The sequence below is a fragment of the Aulonocara stuartgranti genome, assembly GCF_965226115.1.
Source record: "Aulonocara stuartgranti genome assembly, chromosome: 18".
NCBI classification, from domain to species: Eukaryota; Metazoa; Chordata; class Actinopteri; order Cichliformes; family Cichlidae; genus Aulonocara; species Aulonocara stuartgranti.
The window spans coordinates 18,245,464-18,262,331 of NC_138954.1; the positions used below are offsets into that span (position 1 = coordinate 18,245,464).

General features: G+C 38.9%; 2 protein-coding genes across 4 annotated transcripts; one reads left to right on the forward strand and one right to left on the reverse strand.

The window, feature by feature from the left end:
- Positions 1-644: 644 nt before the first annotated feature.
- psma8 (proteasome 20S subunit alpha 8) lies at positions 645-5,039 on the reverse strand. Its single transcript, XM_082512380.1, has 7 exons — positions 4,810-5,039; positions 2,347-2,473; positions 2,065-2,189; positions 1,760-1,882; positions 1,552-1,671; positions 1,207-1,269; positions 645-1,125 (listed from the first exon to the last, which is right to left on the reverse strand). Exons 1-7 carry the CDS (start codon positions 4,909-4,911, stop codon positions 1,030-1,032), a joined length of 756 nt encoding a protein of 251 aa, XP_082368506.1. The 5' UTR covers positions 4,912-5,039; the 3' UTR covers positions 645-1,029.
- Positions 5,040-5,597: 558 nt separating this feature from the next.
- ss18 (SS18 subunit of BAF chromatin remodeling complex) lies at positions 5,598-16,487 on the forward strand. Of its 3 annotated transcripts, XM_082512378.1 has the most exons (11): positions 5,598-5,783; positions 6,266-6,342; positions 6,444-6,528; positions 8,291-8,447; positions 9,634-9,864; positions 10,086-10,256; positions 10,580-10,657; positions 12,095-12,217; positions 13,547-13,677; positions 14,103-14,165; positions 14,923-16,487. In XM_082512378.1, the coding sequence occupies exons 1-10, from the start codon at positions 5,715-5,717 to the stop codon at positions 14,118-14,120; spliced, it is 1,140 nt and encodes a 379-aa protein (XP_082368504.1). In that variant the 5' UTR covers positions 5,598-5,714; the 3' UTR covers positions 14,121-14,165; positions 14,923-16,487. The 3 variants fall into 3 exon arrangements, with proteins under 3 accessions (XP_082368504.1, XP_082368503.1, XP_082368505.1); XM_082512377.1 differs by lacking the exon at positions 14,103-14,165; XM_082512379.1 differs by lacking the exons at positions 10,580-10,657; positions 14,103-14,165.
- The last annotated feature ends 381 nt before the right edge of the window (positions 16,488-16,868 follow it).

The window sequence follows — 16,868 nt, forward strand, 5'->3', positions numbered from 1 at the left end:
CAGAGGGAACCCCCGGGGCTCTTCAGCACAGCACGGTACAACTTTTCAAAGGGCTCCAGATTAAAGTCACTGAAAGTTCCCACTGGGGTCTGAGGCCAGGATCCCATTAAGCAGCCCTACCACACCGCCGGCCATAATTGTGTCGTTGAGAATTCAGAGCAGTGGTTGCTTGATAAGCGAATTTAGGGAGAAATAAAAAAGGAGAGGCAAAAAAGGGGGTCTCGTTGGGCCACCATTAGACACTTCATTCGTTCATCACTAATTCGTTTTAAATGACTGAGGGAAAGGTGAGCACTTTATAAAGCAATCCAAGCTTCCAGCAACTCCCCACCCCCTTCCATTTTCAGGTCTGTGCAACAGAATGCTGATAAATGAAAAACGTTACACTTTATAGCCACACGCTTCACTTCTGCTGGTGGCGTTTTTAAACTGTAGTTATCTTTATCACACTACTTGCGTTGCAGTAGAATAATCAATAAAGAGAGTGAGGAAATCTTGTGCTCTTTTTCCAAGCCTCATCTTGAAGAAACCAGTCTTTGTTACTAGGAGTGTCACTACTAATAATTTCAGTCATTTTTATACAATGGCTGTATTTCGTAGAGCAAGCTGGTATAATGGAGTGAAACAACTTTTATAATAAATCATACAAACAACTCTGCTTTTATTGAGTATTTTGTTTCATTAAGGTTCTGAGTATCACATACAGTTTATTTTAACACCGGGGAGTTATTAGAATTGCTTACTGAATGATAAAAAAAAATGTGACCATAGTTTAAGATCTGAACCCTAACCTGAGATCTACGACTGTGTGTTTTCGCAATAGTCAGCTCAACAGTTGGATGTATAATTCTGAAGGTCTTTACAACTGGTATAGCATCTACACAATAAGTGAAAATCACAAGTTATGAGTCAGTTCTTTACAATGAAATAAATGAATAAACCTTCTGAAACCTGCTAATATTTGGAACTTAAGTATGATATCATCATCATCATCCAAGTGCAATAAGGACAAGATTTTATACAACTGCTTTATGTGGATTTTTTCTGCTTTTTCTTCTCTGCTTCTTCTTCTTTTTCCTTTTCAATCTCAGCCACCAGGGTCTCAATTTCCTTGGATTCCAAAATCTGCAAAGAACAAAATGCAAACCCATTAGCACTTTAGTGAACTAGTAGAAAAAATAAAGTAACATTTGCCTTGTTAATTACCTTCAGTGGCTGATTTCGTCTGATAACAGCAAGTTCAATATTTTTCCCTCCTGACTGGACAACCTGTGACCAGCAAACAAAAAATAAAGTGAATACTGTGACCAATTCAGGACACATTTACTACGCCTGCTAAGACCCCCCCCCCCCCCACACACACACACACACACACACACACACACACCCACCCACCCACCCACCATTGGAAAGCTATATAGAAGTTATAGTTTATTTGGCAGCAGTTTGTGCTCTTTGATGAAACCACGACTGTTTAATTTCACATCATAGAAGATGTAAATACACTGAGTTCAACATATATGGAAATGCAGAAACTAATCGTAACCTTACCTCAAGCAAAGCTTTGATGGCCAACTTGATTGCCTCATTGTCCCCAGCAATGGCTTCTTCTGTGTAATTCTTCTCCAAGAACTCTCTCACAGTTTTTGCGCTACGGCCGATTGCATTTGCCTGTTTTGTTGTTTTTCAAAAATACATTTTTTAAAAGTCATTTTCATACTTGTACAAGAAACCTTTTGGACACAGAAATCCTACTGACCTTCCAGGCATGGTACGTTCCTGACGGGTCCGTCTGATACAGCCTGGGAGTTCCATCGTAGTCAAAGCCAACAATTAATGCAGAGATGCCAAACGGCCTGCGACCATTGCTTTGAGTATAGCGCTACAAATACATTTAAAAAAATAAAAATTAAAAAAAAATTTGACAGGTTATTCATGACTCTGTACTGAAAATGAAACGGCTAGCAACCATGGTGCAGTGCACAAATGCCTACTGAAAGGAATAGCTAACACATGCCTTTTTGAAGGTGTTAACAGTAAACGACTGCTCAGATGCTTCCATACCTGTTTCAGTGTAGCTATGTAGCGTGTGATGTATTCCACTGTGACTGGGTCCTCAACTGTTAGCCTGTGGCTCTGGCACTCAACACGAGCTCTGTTTATCACAATACGAGCATCTGCGGTCAAACCTATAAAACAATGAATGAGGCCATTTAACACATTACAAAGCTAAAACAAAAATATAAAAGCCAAGTACTAACACATGACACAGCTGTCTTCTACTATGCCATGTTAAATAATGAACACATTATTCAGTTATGGAAAGAAAAGTATTATCTGGGATACCTGCAAATGCCATGCAGACGTGCTCATCCAGTGCGCATATCTTGCGGACAGTCCTTTCCTCCTGTAACTTTGCAACAGATTTCTTCTCCACACCAAGGACAACAATGTCTTTACCTCTGATTCCCACCTGCATATATAAAAAAAGAAAACATTAATATTAATTTTCTCCCACAGGCTAGCAGTTGACGTGAGTAAATAGTATACAGCAAATATTCAGATTCCCAAATAAATCTACAAAGCGGATACCTCTGCATGTTTGATTTGGCAGAGTTTTAAGCTGCAAGGCTCCAAATAAGTTTATGTGTCCAGGTGTAAATGAAAAATTCCCCAATAAGTTGACTAAAGAAAGTAAGTACACAATGCAAAGTATATCAGAGGGACAGCTCAGGTTGAGGTTGAGGAGAGATAGTGAATACAGTGAACAAGGGAGCTGACTATGGAGCTGCCAGGCAGGAGCAAATGAGGAAGAGCAAAAAGAAGATACATAAATGTAATGAAGGTGGACATGCAGAGGGTTGGCATGACAGAAGAGGATTCTTGGGATAGGGTGAGACAAAGGCAGATGATCTGCTGTGTTGACCCCTAAAGGGAGCAGCCAAAAGAGGAATTAGAAGAGAGTGATGACATTTTTCAGTTACAACTAGGGCTGCCAAACGATTATTTTGATAGTCGACTAGTCACCGATTATTTTTGCGATTAGTCGACTAATCAGATCATCATCCATTGGACGTAAAACTACAGCTTATTGCACCAGCAGCATCTGCTCTTATATAACTATCATTAGCTTACAGCTTTAAGTGTTTAAGGTCTGTGCTAACTAAAAATAAAGACAAGATGATAGTTTATTAAATTTTAATGAAATTTGCAGATTGTTTCGGTGAAGTTTAATAAACTCCTTGCTATCTAAAATATAACAGGACACTGGAGTATATTCTGGAGCATCTCACACTTCTGATAATCAGTTGTCTGCTTGAAGTTTATTCAGCTGTGTAAAAACTATAACTTTAATCTCAGACAAACTGATTTACTCAGGAACAAATAAAATACAAAAAAAAAGCCAAACAATAACATTTTAAGTTATCTAAGTGACTCATATATATTTAACCTGAGTAGCGAAAGACAGCGGTGGGTTTGAAAACGATTTGCGGGGAGTCCGGTGTTCTCATGGCGCTAGTGAGCCTAGCCCCCGGCTCGCTAACGAGCTAGTGGGTAACAGATGTCTCCGAAAACGTCGGAGCGCTTTTGAAAATATGTGGTGTCCTGATAAACTGAGCAGATATTTGAGGTTTACACAGCTACATTCTCGCCTGAAAATATGTTAAACGTTTATTTTGTGACCCAGAAAGAATAATAAGAGTAACATTAAAACTAACTAGCTGCCGCCATTGTTGGAAACTGCGCTGGGCCGCGCTATGAATTCTGGGACACAGCTGCTCCTTCTTCTTCTTCTTCGGGGTTTAGCGGTAGCTGACATCCTTGTCCATGCAATGCTGCCATCTTCTGTTTCAGTCCGTTATTACACTCTTAAATCCTGCCACTTATTCCTGCGTCTTTTGTGATCTTACAAAGCTTCAAACGACGCGTCGACTATTAAATCAGTCGTCGACGATTTTGATAGTCGACGTAATCGTGACTAGTCGACAAATCGTGGCAGCCCTAGTTACAACCTCAGTAAAACCCAATTAAAAACTCTGCTCAGGTCACAGGTGTTTGGTTTTTTTATTTTTATGTGAGGTTTTTTCTGTGGTCCACCTGTCCAAAAAGGAGCCCTCTACAAAGTAATCAGTTATCATAGCCAAATTTACTCAACAACCCTGATTAGGACTTATTTAAGATTACTCCCAAACACTCTAAAGTTAGAATTTTTTTTTTTTTTTTGCATTTATTTTCATATAATAAATATAAACCGTTTGGTTTAGCCTTCATCGTTTCTCAGTGTCCTTTCTAAGCCACTATTATGACAGATGTTACCTGTAACCAGGGGAGCTGCGACTTAGTAGCTTTGTGAGTTTATAACCTTTGTCACTAAACCTTAACATAACTACCATTAGTTATGAGGCTACTACAGTGGCTTTTCGGTGATTTAGAGGGAGATATAATATGCTGAGTAAAATTCAACTTTCCAGACCAGGTAATAATCAATCATGGGTACTTGCAAACTCCTGTCAGTTAGTACCAACACAACGAAAATGAAAGTTAAGTGAAGAGTGACACAGCGACAAAATGCTAGCTAACGCTGACTGCTTTTTGTTTGCCATTTCCGGCATTAAAAATATGTATTACACATTAGCACGCCAACAAGCTCGTAAAATTGCAACAAAGCCTTTGTCCATAACAGAAGGTGTTAAGAAAGAAAACTGCTAAACACATAAAGGAAACCGCTAGCCGCGCGTTGATCGGCTAATCTAGCGTCACCCATGTTGCTATCGTTAGCTTTAGCATTAGTTTCATTTAAAGACTTACCGCTGTAGAACCTTTCTTTACAGCTTCCTGTGCATACTCCACTTGAAACAGATGACCATCGGGAGAAAAGACAGTAATAGCTCTGTCATATCTTGCCGCCATTGCACCGCAAGACGCGTATTATAGCAATAAACTGGAGAAAAGGCTACCAAATGATTCAGCTTGTTAGCAACAAGCGATTCACTCCGTGTGTTGAAAAGGGCGCCTGCGCATGACCTGTGAACTGAGACGATACCAAAAGTGGAGTCCACCCAGAGGGAACTTGTGATTAAAACATAATACTCTGTATAATTTTATTGGTTCTCCGAAAAACAGAAATCGTAAAAAGTAGAATATTACACTACGAGCATATACGGTATTTTAATATCAAGTTTCATTTACTTTATATATTGAGAGAGGTTCCTCCTTTGAATACGGATGCTATAAGAGTGAATAAGAGTACATAAATCCCAGGACTGATATTAGTTATTACTACCAAAATATATGCAATGTTATTTTTAATTAGATATATACACTAAACGCTCCGCTTTCCCCCTTTTTCTGGCAGTTTATTTTATATGGTCTTATGGTCTAGCTCTAGACTGTTCCATTATATGAAAAATAGGTGAAATTGTAATTTAATTAAGCCAAAATGTGTGTGATTTTAGCTATTTAAATAAATTTTCTTATATATTATGATTTATCTGATCTTAAGTTTTACATCAATTACTCATGTATGGTCAGAACAAGCAGAAATCAGTAACTATGAGTTAAAATGTGCTACTTCGTCCCCCAAAACGGACCACCGCATTACGAAATTGCATCGTATTCTCAACTGCTTGATCTGAGTTCTACCGATTTGTTCAGTGTGTTAGCTACTTTTAACTTTTATGCTGTAGCTTACGTTAATATTCTATAGTATCACCATGTCGGTGGCATTTGCACCTCACAGACAGCGTGGGAAGGGTGATATAACACCCGCTGGAATACAAAAGGTAATTCATCTATTTTAGCGCGTCGCAGAATGGAGGCTGTGGCATCAAACGCGGCTAGCCGTTGAGATAATCAATGTAGCAGTGCCCATCCAAGTCCAACTGTGAGCAGCTCAGGAACAATGTTACAGGGTCAGAGCGCGGTGAATATGAACCTCCCTGGAAACGGCACTCCACGTGTGGAGTACGAGTCTTGGGTGGATTTATCGGACTAACGTATAATTGTGTTTTAGGTTAATGGAGGCCTGTGGTTTTGTTAGCAAAGCACAGCTAGCTAGCAAGACGCGTCTTTTGTTGGCTAGAAACGCACACTCACATTTTACAAAACACGACCCTTCACTGTCTCAAAATTAAGACAGAATAACATTCGGCAAGTAAATTAATTGTCACGCCAAATGACCAAGTTCGTCTGCTTTATTATGAATATTTTGGGAAGTTATATTGAGTAACACACGTAATAGAAATATCTGAATTTACCATTGCAGTTACTTGATGAAAACAACCAGCTGATCCAGTGCATAATGGATTTCCAGAGTAAAGGCAAAACGGCTGAGTGTTCACAGTAAGTTATTTGAGTTATTAAGTTTTTTTATTTTTTTTATTTCACGTTATATTTATTTCAAGTTCCCATTCACTCAAACACTGCACTGTTCACTTGCCCAGGTATCAACAGATGCTGCACAGAAATTTAGTGTACTTGGCGACGATAGCAGACTCCAATCAGAACATGCAGTCTCTCCTCCCTGCTGTGAGTATGAATTCTTAGTGGTTGTTGTGAATGACTGAAATGTCTGACTGTCTTCTCTGTACCTGTCTTCTTCGATCATACCCAATTCAGGTCACTTGGGTGTTTTAGATAAATCAATGTTAAAGAAACATTTTTTTAATGAGATTAAGAATTTTGAACAAAGTCATGTTTTTTTTTTTCCCTGTCAGCAAAATTAAAATAAGTCTTTTGAAAACCCTCATTGTTATGGATGTTCAGTACAAACAGACTGCAGTATTTCTTTATGTATGAGTGCTATCTGTTGAGCTGTTGTAGCTGCCATTTAAGGATTTATTGCCAGTAGTGCTCATTCGCAAGGCTTCATTAAGTAGAATAAATATTTTGGGTGAACAAATTGAATCCTTTGCTGAGAAAATCTATTCATTTCTCAGTTTGGTTAAGCTCTCAGGCACTTGTTAGTAGTGTTTAATATTGATATTGTTTTTATTGGTAGTAGTAGTGTAATTATTGAGTCTGCTTATAGTTGGATTATCCATGCTCTTAATCATTTTGTAACAATTACCCATTTGAATAACAAGTAGGCTACAAGAGTCAAATATGTCAAAAACTAAAAGCACAATTTATTTTTTTCAAGTCATTAAATGTAATCTTGATTAACTCAAAGGAGTGTTTATCAACTAGAACATTTATTAAACCTCAAATAAAGGTGTGCTTTCCTTGACCTTTAAATATAACCGAATTCCAATAAAAGATGTAAATAGGTACATGGAGAGAGGGGGAAAAAATGGTTGAAGTTAGCCCGAGAAAGCCCATCTCACAAGAGCAACTGCCAGTCACAGTGGATGCAGGCAAATGGGGATAAAGAGTCATCATTATATCTCGATTACCTTTGGAAGCCAAAACTTAATTCATATTAAAACTTGATCAATTACTCAGCCCTAAGGTTCCCAGCATCAACAAGCAACACTGTGTACAATGTGTCTGAACACAGTGTAGAAATGGCCCAAAAAAGGCTTTTATTTGCAGTTTATTTGGCGTGCTCATCTACGCAAAACAGTTGTCGGCATCGAATAAGAAGAATTGATAAGCTTGGAGGCATAGAATTTTATTAGACTTGATTAATTCCATTAAAATCTGTTATCGATTTTCAACTGGAACTATTCTTGCATTCCCATCCGTAGTTGCGAAGAAGCACAGTGGTTACAAAAGTGATTGAAGTCACTGATTTGCTGACAATCATATAGTAAAGGAGTGAGTGTATTCTTATGAGTAAATGTTGCTTACATACCTTAAACTCAGATGATGAGTGTGGGCACATTCATTTTCTTAATATGCTGCATGGTGAGCATGTTTCTGGAGGGGTTGTCAATGACTCAAACAGCTGAGATTAGGACCAGCTGTTTGAAAGAAATGCAGACTAGAGAACGGTTTTAATTGCTGCTTTTAAGCCATAAACCGTTTAAACTGCTGCATGCATAACAGTCTTAGTTCAGGCTAGTTTTTTAAGCCAGTTTTGTTCAGTTTGTTGCAACTTTGTCTATCTATGCATTTTTTAATCATTGAAGGTTTCTAGCTGTTCCTTTTATTGAAAAACTTTTTTCCTTTCAGTGTATATTAATAGATTTTATTCTCCTTACATTAGTGTTCTACATGAATGCCGCAATCTCTGTATCAGAGTTATCATATTTTTTTCAGGAGTTTTTATCTCGAGTGGCTCAGGTTGAGATCTGTTTTCAGAGAGGTCATGTGGATTTATTTTTTTGTCTGTGTTGTGCACCTACAGCCGCCCACTCAAAATATGCCCATGGGTCCTGGTGGCATGAACCAAAGTGGCCCCCCTCCTCAGCCTCCTCACGGTCACAACATGCCCTCTGAGGGTATGGTCAGCGGCGGCCCTCCAGCCCCACATATGCAGAACCAGATGAATGGACAGATGCCTGGTATGTGTCCCCCCCCCCCTGCCTTGTCTTTCTTTTCTCTTTCTCCTTTTCCCTCAGTTCCTGTCTCACTTGGGTTGCCTAGCAACACCACAGAACTGTGAGGGAGGTCGCTCTAAGGTATTATAGGCAAACATGCTGAAGGATGATGTCACCCATTTGCCAGCTGTGGTGGTCTTGGGCTTGATTCTCCATCTGATTGTGGTTATCCTTCTCTGCTGAAGTAGCATAGTTCATGCATGCATCATTGTCTTTCTCCTGTTATTGATTGTTTTGTTTTTTTTGGGAGGGAGCATTTTCTTTTCTTTCTTTTCTCTTCTTTTTTTTTTTTTTTTTAAGAAGAACTGAATTAACAATTTTATAAAACAAAATGTGCTGACGTCTGCACCACATGGTAATTAACTGAGGAAAAATGAAAGATATTTGACAAGCCCTGGTAGTACACATTGTGTTTCCCATGTTTCCCATCATGCAGTTCTTATTGTTACATAACAAAGGTAACATCATACACAGTTGGATCAGACATTAAACAGTCTTTAACCTGCCAGCTGCGTAGCACAAAATCTGGGTAATGTCCTGTTGTAGCCATTTGAAAATTTAGGTATTTGTCCTTTGCTATTCACAGCAAGTGTGTGGGCATCATGTGCCTTTGCCTCCTGCACACTCGGGCAGCAAACTATAAGTGGAGTATTTCTTGTTGTGTGCTAGATACGAGAAAATGCAACAGCGAACAATCCCCTGACCTGATCGTTCAGCACTATGTGCAGAAATGGAGTAGTCACACAACATAGAAAACACTCTATTATTGTTCTCCTTCGAATTGTGATATCTGGACCCCGTGTTTCATACATTGCTTAGAAGATCCAGTATTAACTGTGTGATCCAGGATCAACTGATCCTTGCTACTGTTATCCAGTTTGTTTGGTTATTCAAAGCTGCAAGAGACTTAAATTTGGCAGGCTGGAATGAATCCTTCAAGATGACTGCTCGTTCTTGTTGTTATCGACAAGGGAAAAATATAGAGACAAGAAAACTATGATTGTCAACTCTGTGATGAAATTATTAGAAAAGTCATCTGGATGTAAATAGCATCAATAGTAACTTACAATTCTACTGGAAGTCTCAGAATATATATATATTTTTCTGTTACCTTTCAAAGCATCATGGAGATCTTCTTCTTATTTTTCAGGACCTAATCACATGCCCATGCAAGGTCCTGGTCCAGGCCCCAACCAGCCCCCGAACATGCCCAGTGGCTCTATGAATATGCCCCCCAGCAGCCACGGCTCCATGGGTGGCTACAATCACGCTGTCCCTTCCTCCCAGGGCATGCCATCTCAGAGCCAAATGAATATGACCCAAGGCCAACCCATGGGAAACTATGGGCCTCGTCCAAACATGAACATGCAGCCCAATCAAGGTAAAGCAGAAAACTTGTTATCTTCTACTCAATTGCATTAATTTCCAATTGCATTATTGTATAAAATCGCCCTTCTTTTCTTTTTAGTCATCGTGGACGTGAAATAGGTCTAAAAATACATTCACAAAAGAAAAGTCTTTAACATGTTGAAAATGGTTTTGCAGTGCCTTGTCATTTCTCTGACAGCTCATTTTTATTTTTTATTTTTTTGTTTACTTCAGGTCCAATGATGCACCAGCAGCCTCCCTCACAGCAATATAACATGCCTCCTGGTGGTGGTGGACAGCACTACCAAGGACAACAGAACCCAATGGGCATGATTGGCCAAGTCAACCAGGGGAATCATGTCATGGGGCAAAGGCCAATGCCGCCCTACAGACCCCCACAGCAAGGTATATTCTTTCGGAGTGTGTTTCTTATGTGTGCGAGTTGTGAGTGTTGGTCTTTCCTCTCCCTAACCCACCCTCCTGTATTTCTTACTCTCATTCCTCCCAGTTCCCTCTTATTTCCTCCACTGTTGCTCACAGAGATGTTGGCGACTAAAGATGTAACCTAGAGCCTCCCGCCTCTATAAAAATTAGTCAAGTGACCAAAAGAAAGCTTTCTACTAGGAACTAGTGGCAAGGAATCCATCCTCTTTACTCTTCCCCTCACACAACCAATCCAACAACACCTTGAATCTACTTGTGTGTATGTTGTGTGTATGTGTATGTAGGACCCCCTCAGCAGTATCCAGGGCAGGAAGACTACTATGGGGACCAGTACAGTCACGCAGGACAGGGAGCATCAGAAGGTAGGAGAACCTTCCAGCCGCTTGGAAACAAGGAAAAACAAAAACCTCAACAAATGAACCCAGGACTTGTGTTAAAACACAAATGATGCAAAGAGACTGTGACAAAGCAAACACTTCAGTTTCTTCATTATTTTCTGGGGAAATCAAAGTAAAAAACAAAGGTGCTGCTGTCCATTGATAAATCAGGATCTAAGCAGTCATACAGTTCTTGTAATGCTGACTCCGCTTATTCGTGAACGGGTCTCTTCGAGTTGGGGTGAAAGAAAAGTCAGGGACAGTCTTATTTGAGGCGTTACGGTAAAGTTGTGCAGAAGTAGCCTGATATCATGCTACTGCACTTTTTTGGTGCAGTAGCTGATAAGTACATATGTGTTTATATATATTTTCTATTTGAGCACTCAAGAGTTTTCCTCATTTACCCATTCACATACTCGCATTACAATAGATGCTATGGGGGAAACTTATGAATCACTATGTTGCCCAAGGATACTTCAACATGTAGATTAGAGGATCGAACTGCCAACTTTGCGATTTACCTCCTGAACCACAGCCACCTTATTCATATTTATAAGCACTTGTAGGTGTGCCTCTGTCCACTTCACGTAAAGCAGACTGACATTTGAAATCAAAAACTGTGGGGTTTGTTTAAGAGCCGCAGTAGCGACACTGAAGTCTTCAAATGTTTTTTTTTTTTTTAAGTATGGCACCTTTGCATTCTTGTCAAAATATAACGGCTCATGTGCAGTAGATTTTCTTGTTGTTGGTGTATTTAGGGATAGTATTAATTGCATAAGCAAACACACTTTTAAGATTACCTACTAAAATGTAGCTTTTTTTTCTTTTCTTTTTTTTCTTCAATTAACATTTACCTTTTTTTTTTCTCCTTTTGTTTTGATTTTCCCTCTTTCTACACTGTTTCTCTTTTGACCTTTCAAACACAAGTGATTTGCTTTGGGATTTTTCTTTTTGTTTGTTTGTTTTTCTTTTTAGTCGTTTTAATGGCAAAAATGAGGAAAAATATGTATGTTAAAAATGTGCTGCTATTAAATATGATTGTGTATGTTTGAAATTCACAATAATGACCTGTTACCTCTTTTTCCTATCTTAGAAGAAATTATTAATATGTAAACTTGTACTTTATTTTTATATTCGTACTTATTCATACAAAACTGATGTTAGACTTCATACTTCACACAAATCTGATATGGTGGCTGGACACTGACTTCTGACCCTGACACTCCCTACTACAGCCGTAGTGTAGCAGTAGTGTCTGAGTTTTATTTCCTCTATAAGAGCACTGGCACATATCATACTCTTACAAATCAAATTCATCTCTTCATTGGATAGTAAGATATTTTATTCACAGTCTTCCTTGCTTTTGTGCTGTAGTCAATAACATGTTGCTCACATTCGCTGCTGCCCCCTTCCCCCTCAAAGGTAATGCTCAATATGGCCAGCAGCAGGAGGCATACCAGCAAGGCCCACCTCAGCAACAGGGATATCCTCCTCAGCAGCAGTACCCAGGTCAACAGGGCTATCCACCCCAACAACAGGGATATGGTGAGTTACGGCAAAAATTTTATTTCCCCTGTAGGAGGCGCTATAAGCCCTCTTTGGGTGCCTTATAGCCGTTGAAAAAACATTGTTCCTTTATACACTGTTGCTTGATGTAACTAAGCTTTGTGCATATCAAGATATCATTTTGAGCAGAGAGTTGAACGACACAACCGTTCTTAATGATTACAGTTACTTAATTTTAGTAGTGCTGTGTAATATCATGTTAGCAAATTATACATGATAATAGAAACTGTCTGAAAAATAATTGAAAGTAGAAACATTCATGTTTTACAACAATACCTGGAAATAAATTTGTCAAAAAATGTTTTCCTTGCACTTTCAGTGTAGCTCTTGCAGCTTTTAGGCTTTTCTTTCCTCATCCCATTTTTCTCTGCAACTTTCCATCACTCACCCTCTGTCTGAGCCAGAGCTCATGCAAGTAATGAGCTACTGGAGACGCAGAGGTTGTGAGGTGAGATCCATCTGGCACATACACATGCCTGCTCTCTCAGGCCCCCACAAGGTTATGCTCAACAGCATAAGGCATTATGAGCGCCTAATGATGTTGCGTGGGCCTCATTTGACTTCAACTCCAGTCAGACTTTGCCCAGTCCTTCACAACATCTGTACAGGAGCATATATAACATAATAATATAATATATACACAACCTTTTTTTTCCCCCCTGCTTTTTTTCCTGTCTTTCTGGGTTTTTTTTTTTTTTTTTTAAATGATGCTTGCTCCTCTAATGAAGACCAACAGAATCTCTTTGATGTCTCCTTGCATTAGGGAACCACTGCCTGTCTCCAGCCTGACTCACTCGCTCTCATTCATTACTGAGTCAGGCGTGGTGGAGGCAGCCGTAACAAATGGGTCTGACAGATCCGCTATTCTTTTTGTCATCCATCACTTTTTTTTTTATTGCAGCCCACTAGTTAATGTAAACTAACAGGTATTTCCCAAAGTTTTCAGAATAACAAGTCCAAAGCATAAGAAAAATGGAAATGAGTTTGGCAGAATCAGAGCCGGATTAGGACTTCAAGTATAAACCTGTTTTTGATGCTGCACCTTAACACTTCAGTAACACTGGTTGACAGTCAGTTTTTATAGAATTTTCCTGCACTGCATGCTTCAGTGCTTCAACCTAAATTAGTTTTTTTTTTTTGTTCCATATCCTTTCTTCTTCTTTTTAATAAACTGTGTTCATAATAAACTACACTGTGTGGAAGCATTTCATTTCTCTGTTAACAGTGCCCAGCAATCAAAGAGTTTTGGGTTCACTCAAGGCTGACAAGCATAAAAAGTTCTCCATTTATTAATGTGTTTGTTTGTAGGTCCCTCCCAAAGTGCCCCAGGACAGTATCCTAACTATCCTCAAGGGCAGGGACAGCAGTATGGGGGCTATCGCCCTCCACAACCCGGTCCCCCACAGGGCCAACAGCAGCGCCCTTATGGTTATGACCAGGTGAGTATAACGCCAACAATGGACAGTGACAGAGGCTTGTCTGTACATTGCACTTAGGCTTTCTCTTACTGTGTTTATTGCCATGCTAAGTTGTATGTTATATATAACTCTCAGTTAGACCAGTAATTAATGTAAGTGAAGTACGATGGTAAAAATTAAGCAGTAGTACGTTATGCATGCTGTCATCATATTCGGTGGTTAAATGTGTTCTTCCTAAAAGGGTTTTCTATGTTAATATTGTTGTGTTCTGGCTAATGTGGTATGCCATTCCAGTGAAATATGAGGGCTTTAAAGAAGATTCTTCCTTAAACTTGATGCAGACTGCTCTAGTGTTTAAAGGAAGATCTGTTTGTTGCCCTGTATTTCCTGTGGTCTTATGTGGGGACCACAGCTACACTTTGATATCTTTATCTTTGAATATTCAGGGGCACATGAGGAAATAAAGACCCAGGGATTTGAACCCCTGACTAGCTCTGTAAGAAGCAAAGGTAATGGTTGCTGTGAAGACCTCAACGTCCAATCTAGACGCTTGACCACCTAGCCTTAATTTGCATTTGTTTTGTTTCTTCTGTCTCTCGTCTGTCTTTCTTTACCCATCTTTTCTTTTTCTTAAATTTTTCCTTTTCTATTTTTTTTTCTTTTTTTTATTAACCAGGGGTCGAATTGTAAAGATATGAGGTCCAGAAACACAGCATTCTTAGATTGTAATAAGACAGACAGGAGCTCACATTCTCTGACTGTCCTTAATCTCTACAATGTATGACACTGGTCTTCATAACCAGTGTGTTTGTTGGATTTAAATTTTATCTTTCAAATCATTGTTTCCAAATTTGCTTCCATTGCATTTTCCATTAAAGTCAAACACATACTTCGACCCCTGTGTAGGAATAAAGAGAATACTGCTGTTCTTCCACTGAATTTGTCTCACTTGAAAATTAGTGTCCACTGTTTAATAAGGATTATCGTCCTCAGCCATGCTGCTGCTGAAACCTGAGGTAAAAAGTTCGAATTTAGAGCTCACAGGTTGTGAGGTTATGCTGCCATCTGCTGGTCAAAACCAGTCAGTGCAGGCATAAATCACGGTTTGCAGTATGATATGGTTGAAACCACAGATTTTTGTCTGCACCTTATTGAGATTTGTGAACATAAACTTCTGATTTTTTTTTTTATTTTTTTATTTATTTTTGTTTGTTTGTTTGTTTTGAAAAGGTCAGTATCACGAGGATGTTGCATTTCTCTCCACAGGGCCAGTATGGAAATTACCAGCAATGAGAAGTGATCACAGCAACCAACACAGCTCTGCTCTGATCTCTAAGCACTGACCTCTGGTCAGTTACGAAGCAGACTTTAATGATGGTTTTAATCTCTCGGACACAAACACACAATGCTCAAAAATACAAGATACAGTTTCCCCTCTCTTTGGGATTTTATCTTTGCTGATAAGATGTAGTCATGTTTATCATATTTGCTGACATTACGTCAAAGTCAGCGAGTCACCTCTGGTCCAGTATGTCTCAAAGCAGCAATGCCTTAAAAATGGAACTGCCTTATCCTTTAGCATTGCAGATTGTGAAATGGGCTAACAAAATTTTGGATAACACATGATGTAAATGTACAGTTTGAATCTACGTGGTGCATTGTTTCTCGATCCTTCAGCTCCCCGATCATCAGAAGCAATAATGCCAGCAGTAGGTAATTGTGTGGGGGACAGGGAAAGATGAAATGGTGCACCAAGTGAACTTCCAGCTAGGCCATGGTACATGTCTTGATGTATGTGATGATGTAAAAATATATTTTATGCTTTTTAGATCAAGCTAACTTTGTATAAGACATTGGAAACTAGTACTAAAGCTGTGTTGTTAATTTCATCAAGTGTATGTGTCAATGTTTTTGTTTCTTTGGTTTTTTTTAATGCTCTTTAAGATCCCATCCAGCACATTTCCTTTAATTGTTTAATTGTGGAACAATTAAATTAAATCTGCAACATCAGCAGCGCGAACACCGAAATATAAGAACAGGGATTTTTTTTGACATACACAGTAATTCATCAGTAAACAAATATGAACATCATACTTATCAGAAATCTGGTGTATTCTGTGAGTTCTTTAGATTTTTTTTTTTCTCTTAAAAAAGTGGGTGAGTAATTTTTTTTTTTTTTTTTTTTTTCCCCCAAACCCACAGTACTTGACAGAATAATGGTTGTTGGCCTCTATTTCATAAATGCGCCCGAAGAGGTAATATGTAGCAGATGCCACTGAAAATTGTGAGTAAATGCTCTCTGGAGCCCTGTTTTTATTTTTTACTTTTTCTATACATGCACCTCAGTCTTGTCCATTGACTGCAAATTAGTGGATGGGGAAAGAATCCAACTCGGTATTACAAATATATCTGGCAAGTACTTCATTTGTTAGTTGATAACGTTAGTTTGTTCACAGTGCTGGAAACCCTCCTCCCCTTTGAATAAACGTCTAAGTTGATGCCATTCAAATAGTGTTGTGTGTGAATAAATGATTGTTACTGTCAAATATGTAACATAAGATGTGAAAATAATGTTCTGAAATCGATTCCTTAATTTCACAGTAAAGACTGGTTGTGCAGTTTTATATTACTGGCTTGATATCTGTATTATGGTGCATATTTTATTGATTCCCACGTGTACAGCGACATAAAAAGAGGAATTCAGTGTCCTCCTGGTATTGTTTATATGGTTGTTTTAATATTTTTCATTCTGCACCCCATTTAAGTGGTGGTCACATTTGTGTCATGGCAATGTATAACTGTACATTATAATAAATCGGAAGAATCTTTAATATATTTTGCCGTGTGTAATTTATAGATATTGACAGTTTATCAAGAGACTGTTTATGACACCAGAAACATTCATCCTGAACAGCATAAACAAGATGTGCACTATTGGTGCTGTCATAATGTGACAGTATGATATAATTGTTTTGTCTTCATCTGCTATCTGGTAGTCAGTTTCCAACTGATAATGACCCTGCCCTGCTCAGCAGCGTGTCTGCTTTGTCCAGATGCATCCAGAGAGGTCCAGACCACATTTACACCCAAAATTACCTTCCGTGTCCCTCTTTCCCCTTCTGCTCCCTCCAGAGAGGGAGAGGGACTACCTGTCACATTGGGGGGAGTGATACAGATGGTACACCAGATGTGTGGCCAAAGCACGTGATGGG

Excerpts from the sequence above, each read along its gene's own strand:
- ss18 (XM_082512377.1), top strand. The coding sequence starts at position 5,715 with ATGTCGGTGGCATTTGCACCTCACAGACAGCGTGGGAAGGGTGATATA. Across the intron at positions 9,865-10,085 it reads GAACATGCAGCCCAATCAAG|GTCCAATGATGCACCAGCAG; the intron begins GTAAAGCAGAAA and ends TGTTTACTTCAG. Across the intron at positions 10,658-12,094 it reads AGGACAGGGAGCATCAGAAG|GTAATGCTCAATATGGCCAG; the intron begins GTAGGAGAACCT and ends TCCCCCTCAAAG.
- psma8 (XM_082512380.1), bottom strand. The coding sequence starts at position 4,911 with ATGGCGGCAAGATATGACAGAGCTATTACTGTCTTTTCTCCCGATGGT. Across the intron at positions 2,474-4,809 it reads TAAAGAAAGGTTCTACAGCG|GTGGGAATCAGAGGTAAAGA; the intron begins GTAAGTCTTTAA and ends TTATATATGCAG. Across the intron at positions 1,126-1,206 it reads GACGAAATCAGCCACTGAAG|ATTTTGGAATCCAAGGAAAT; the intron begins GTAATTAACAAG and ends TGTTCTTTGCAG.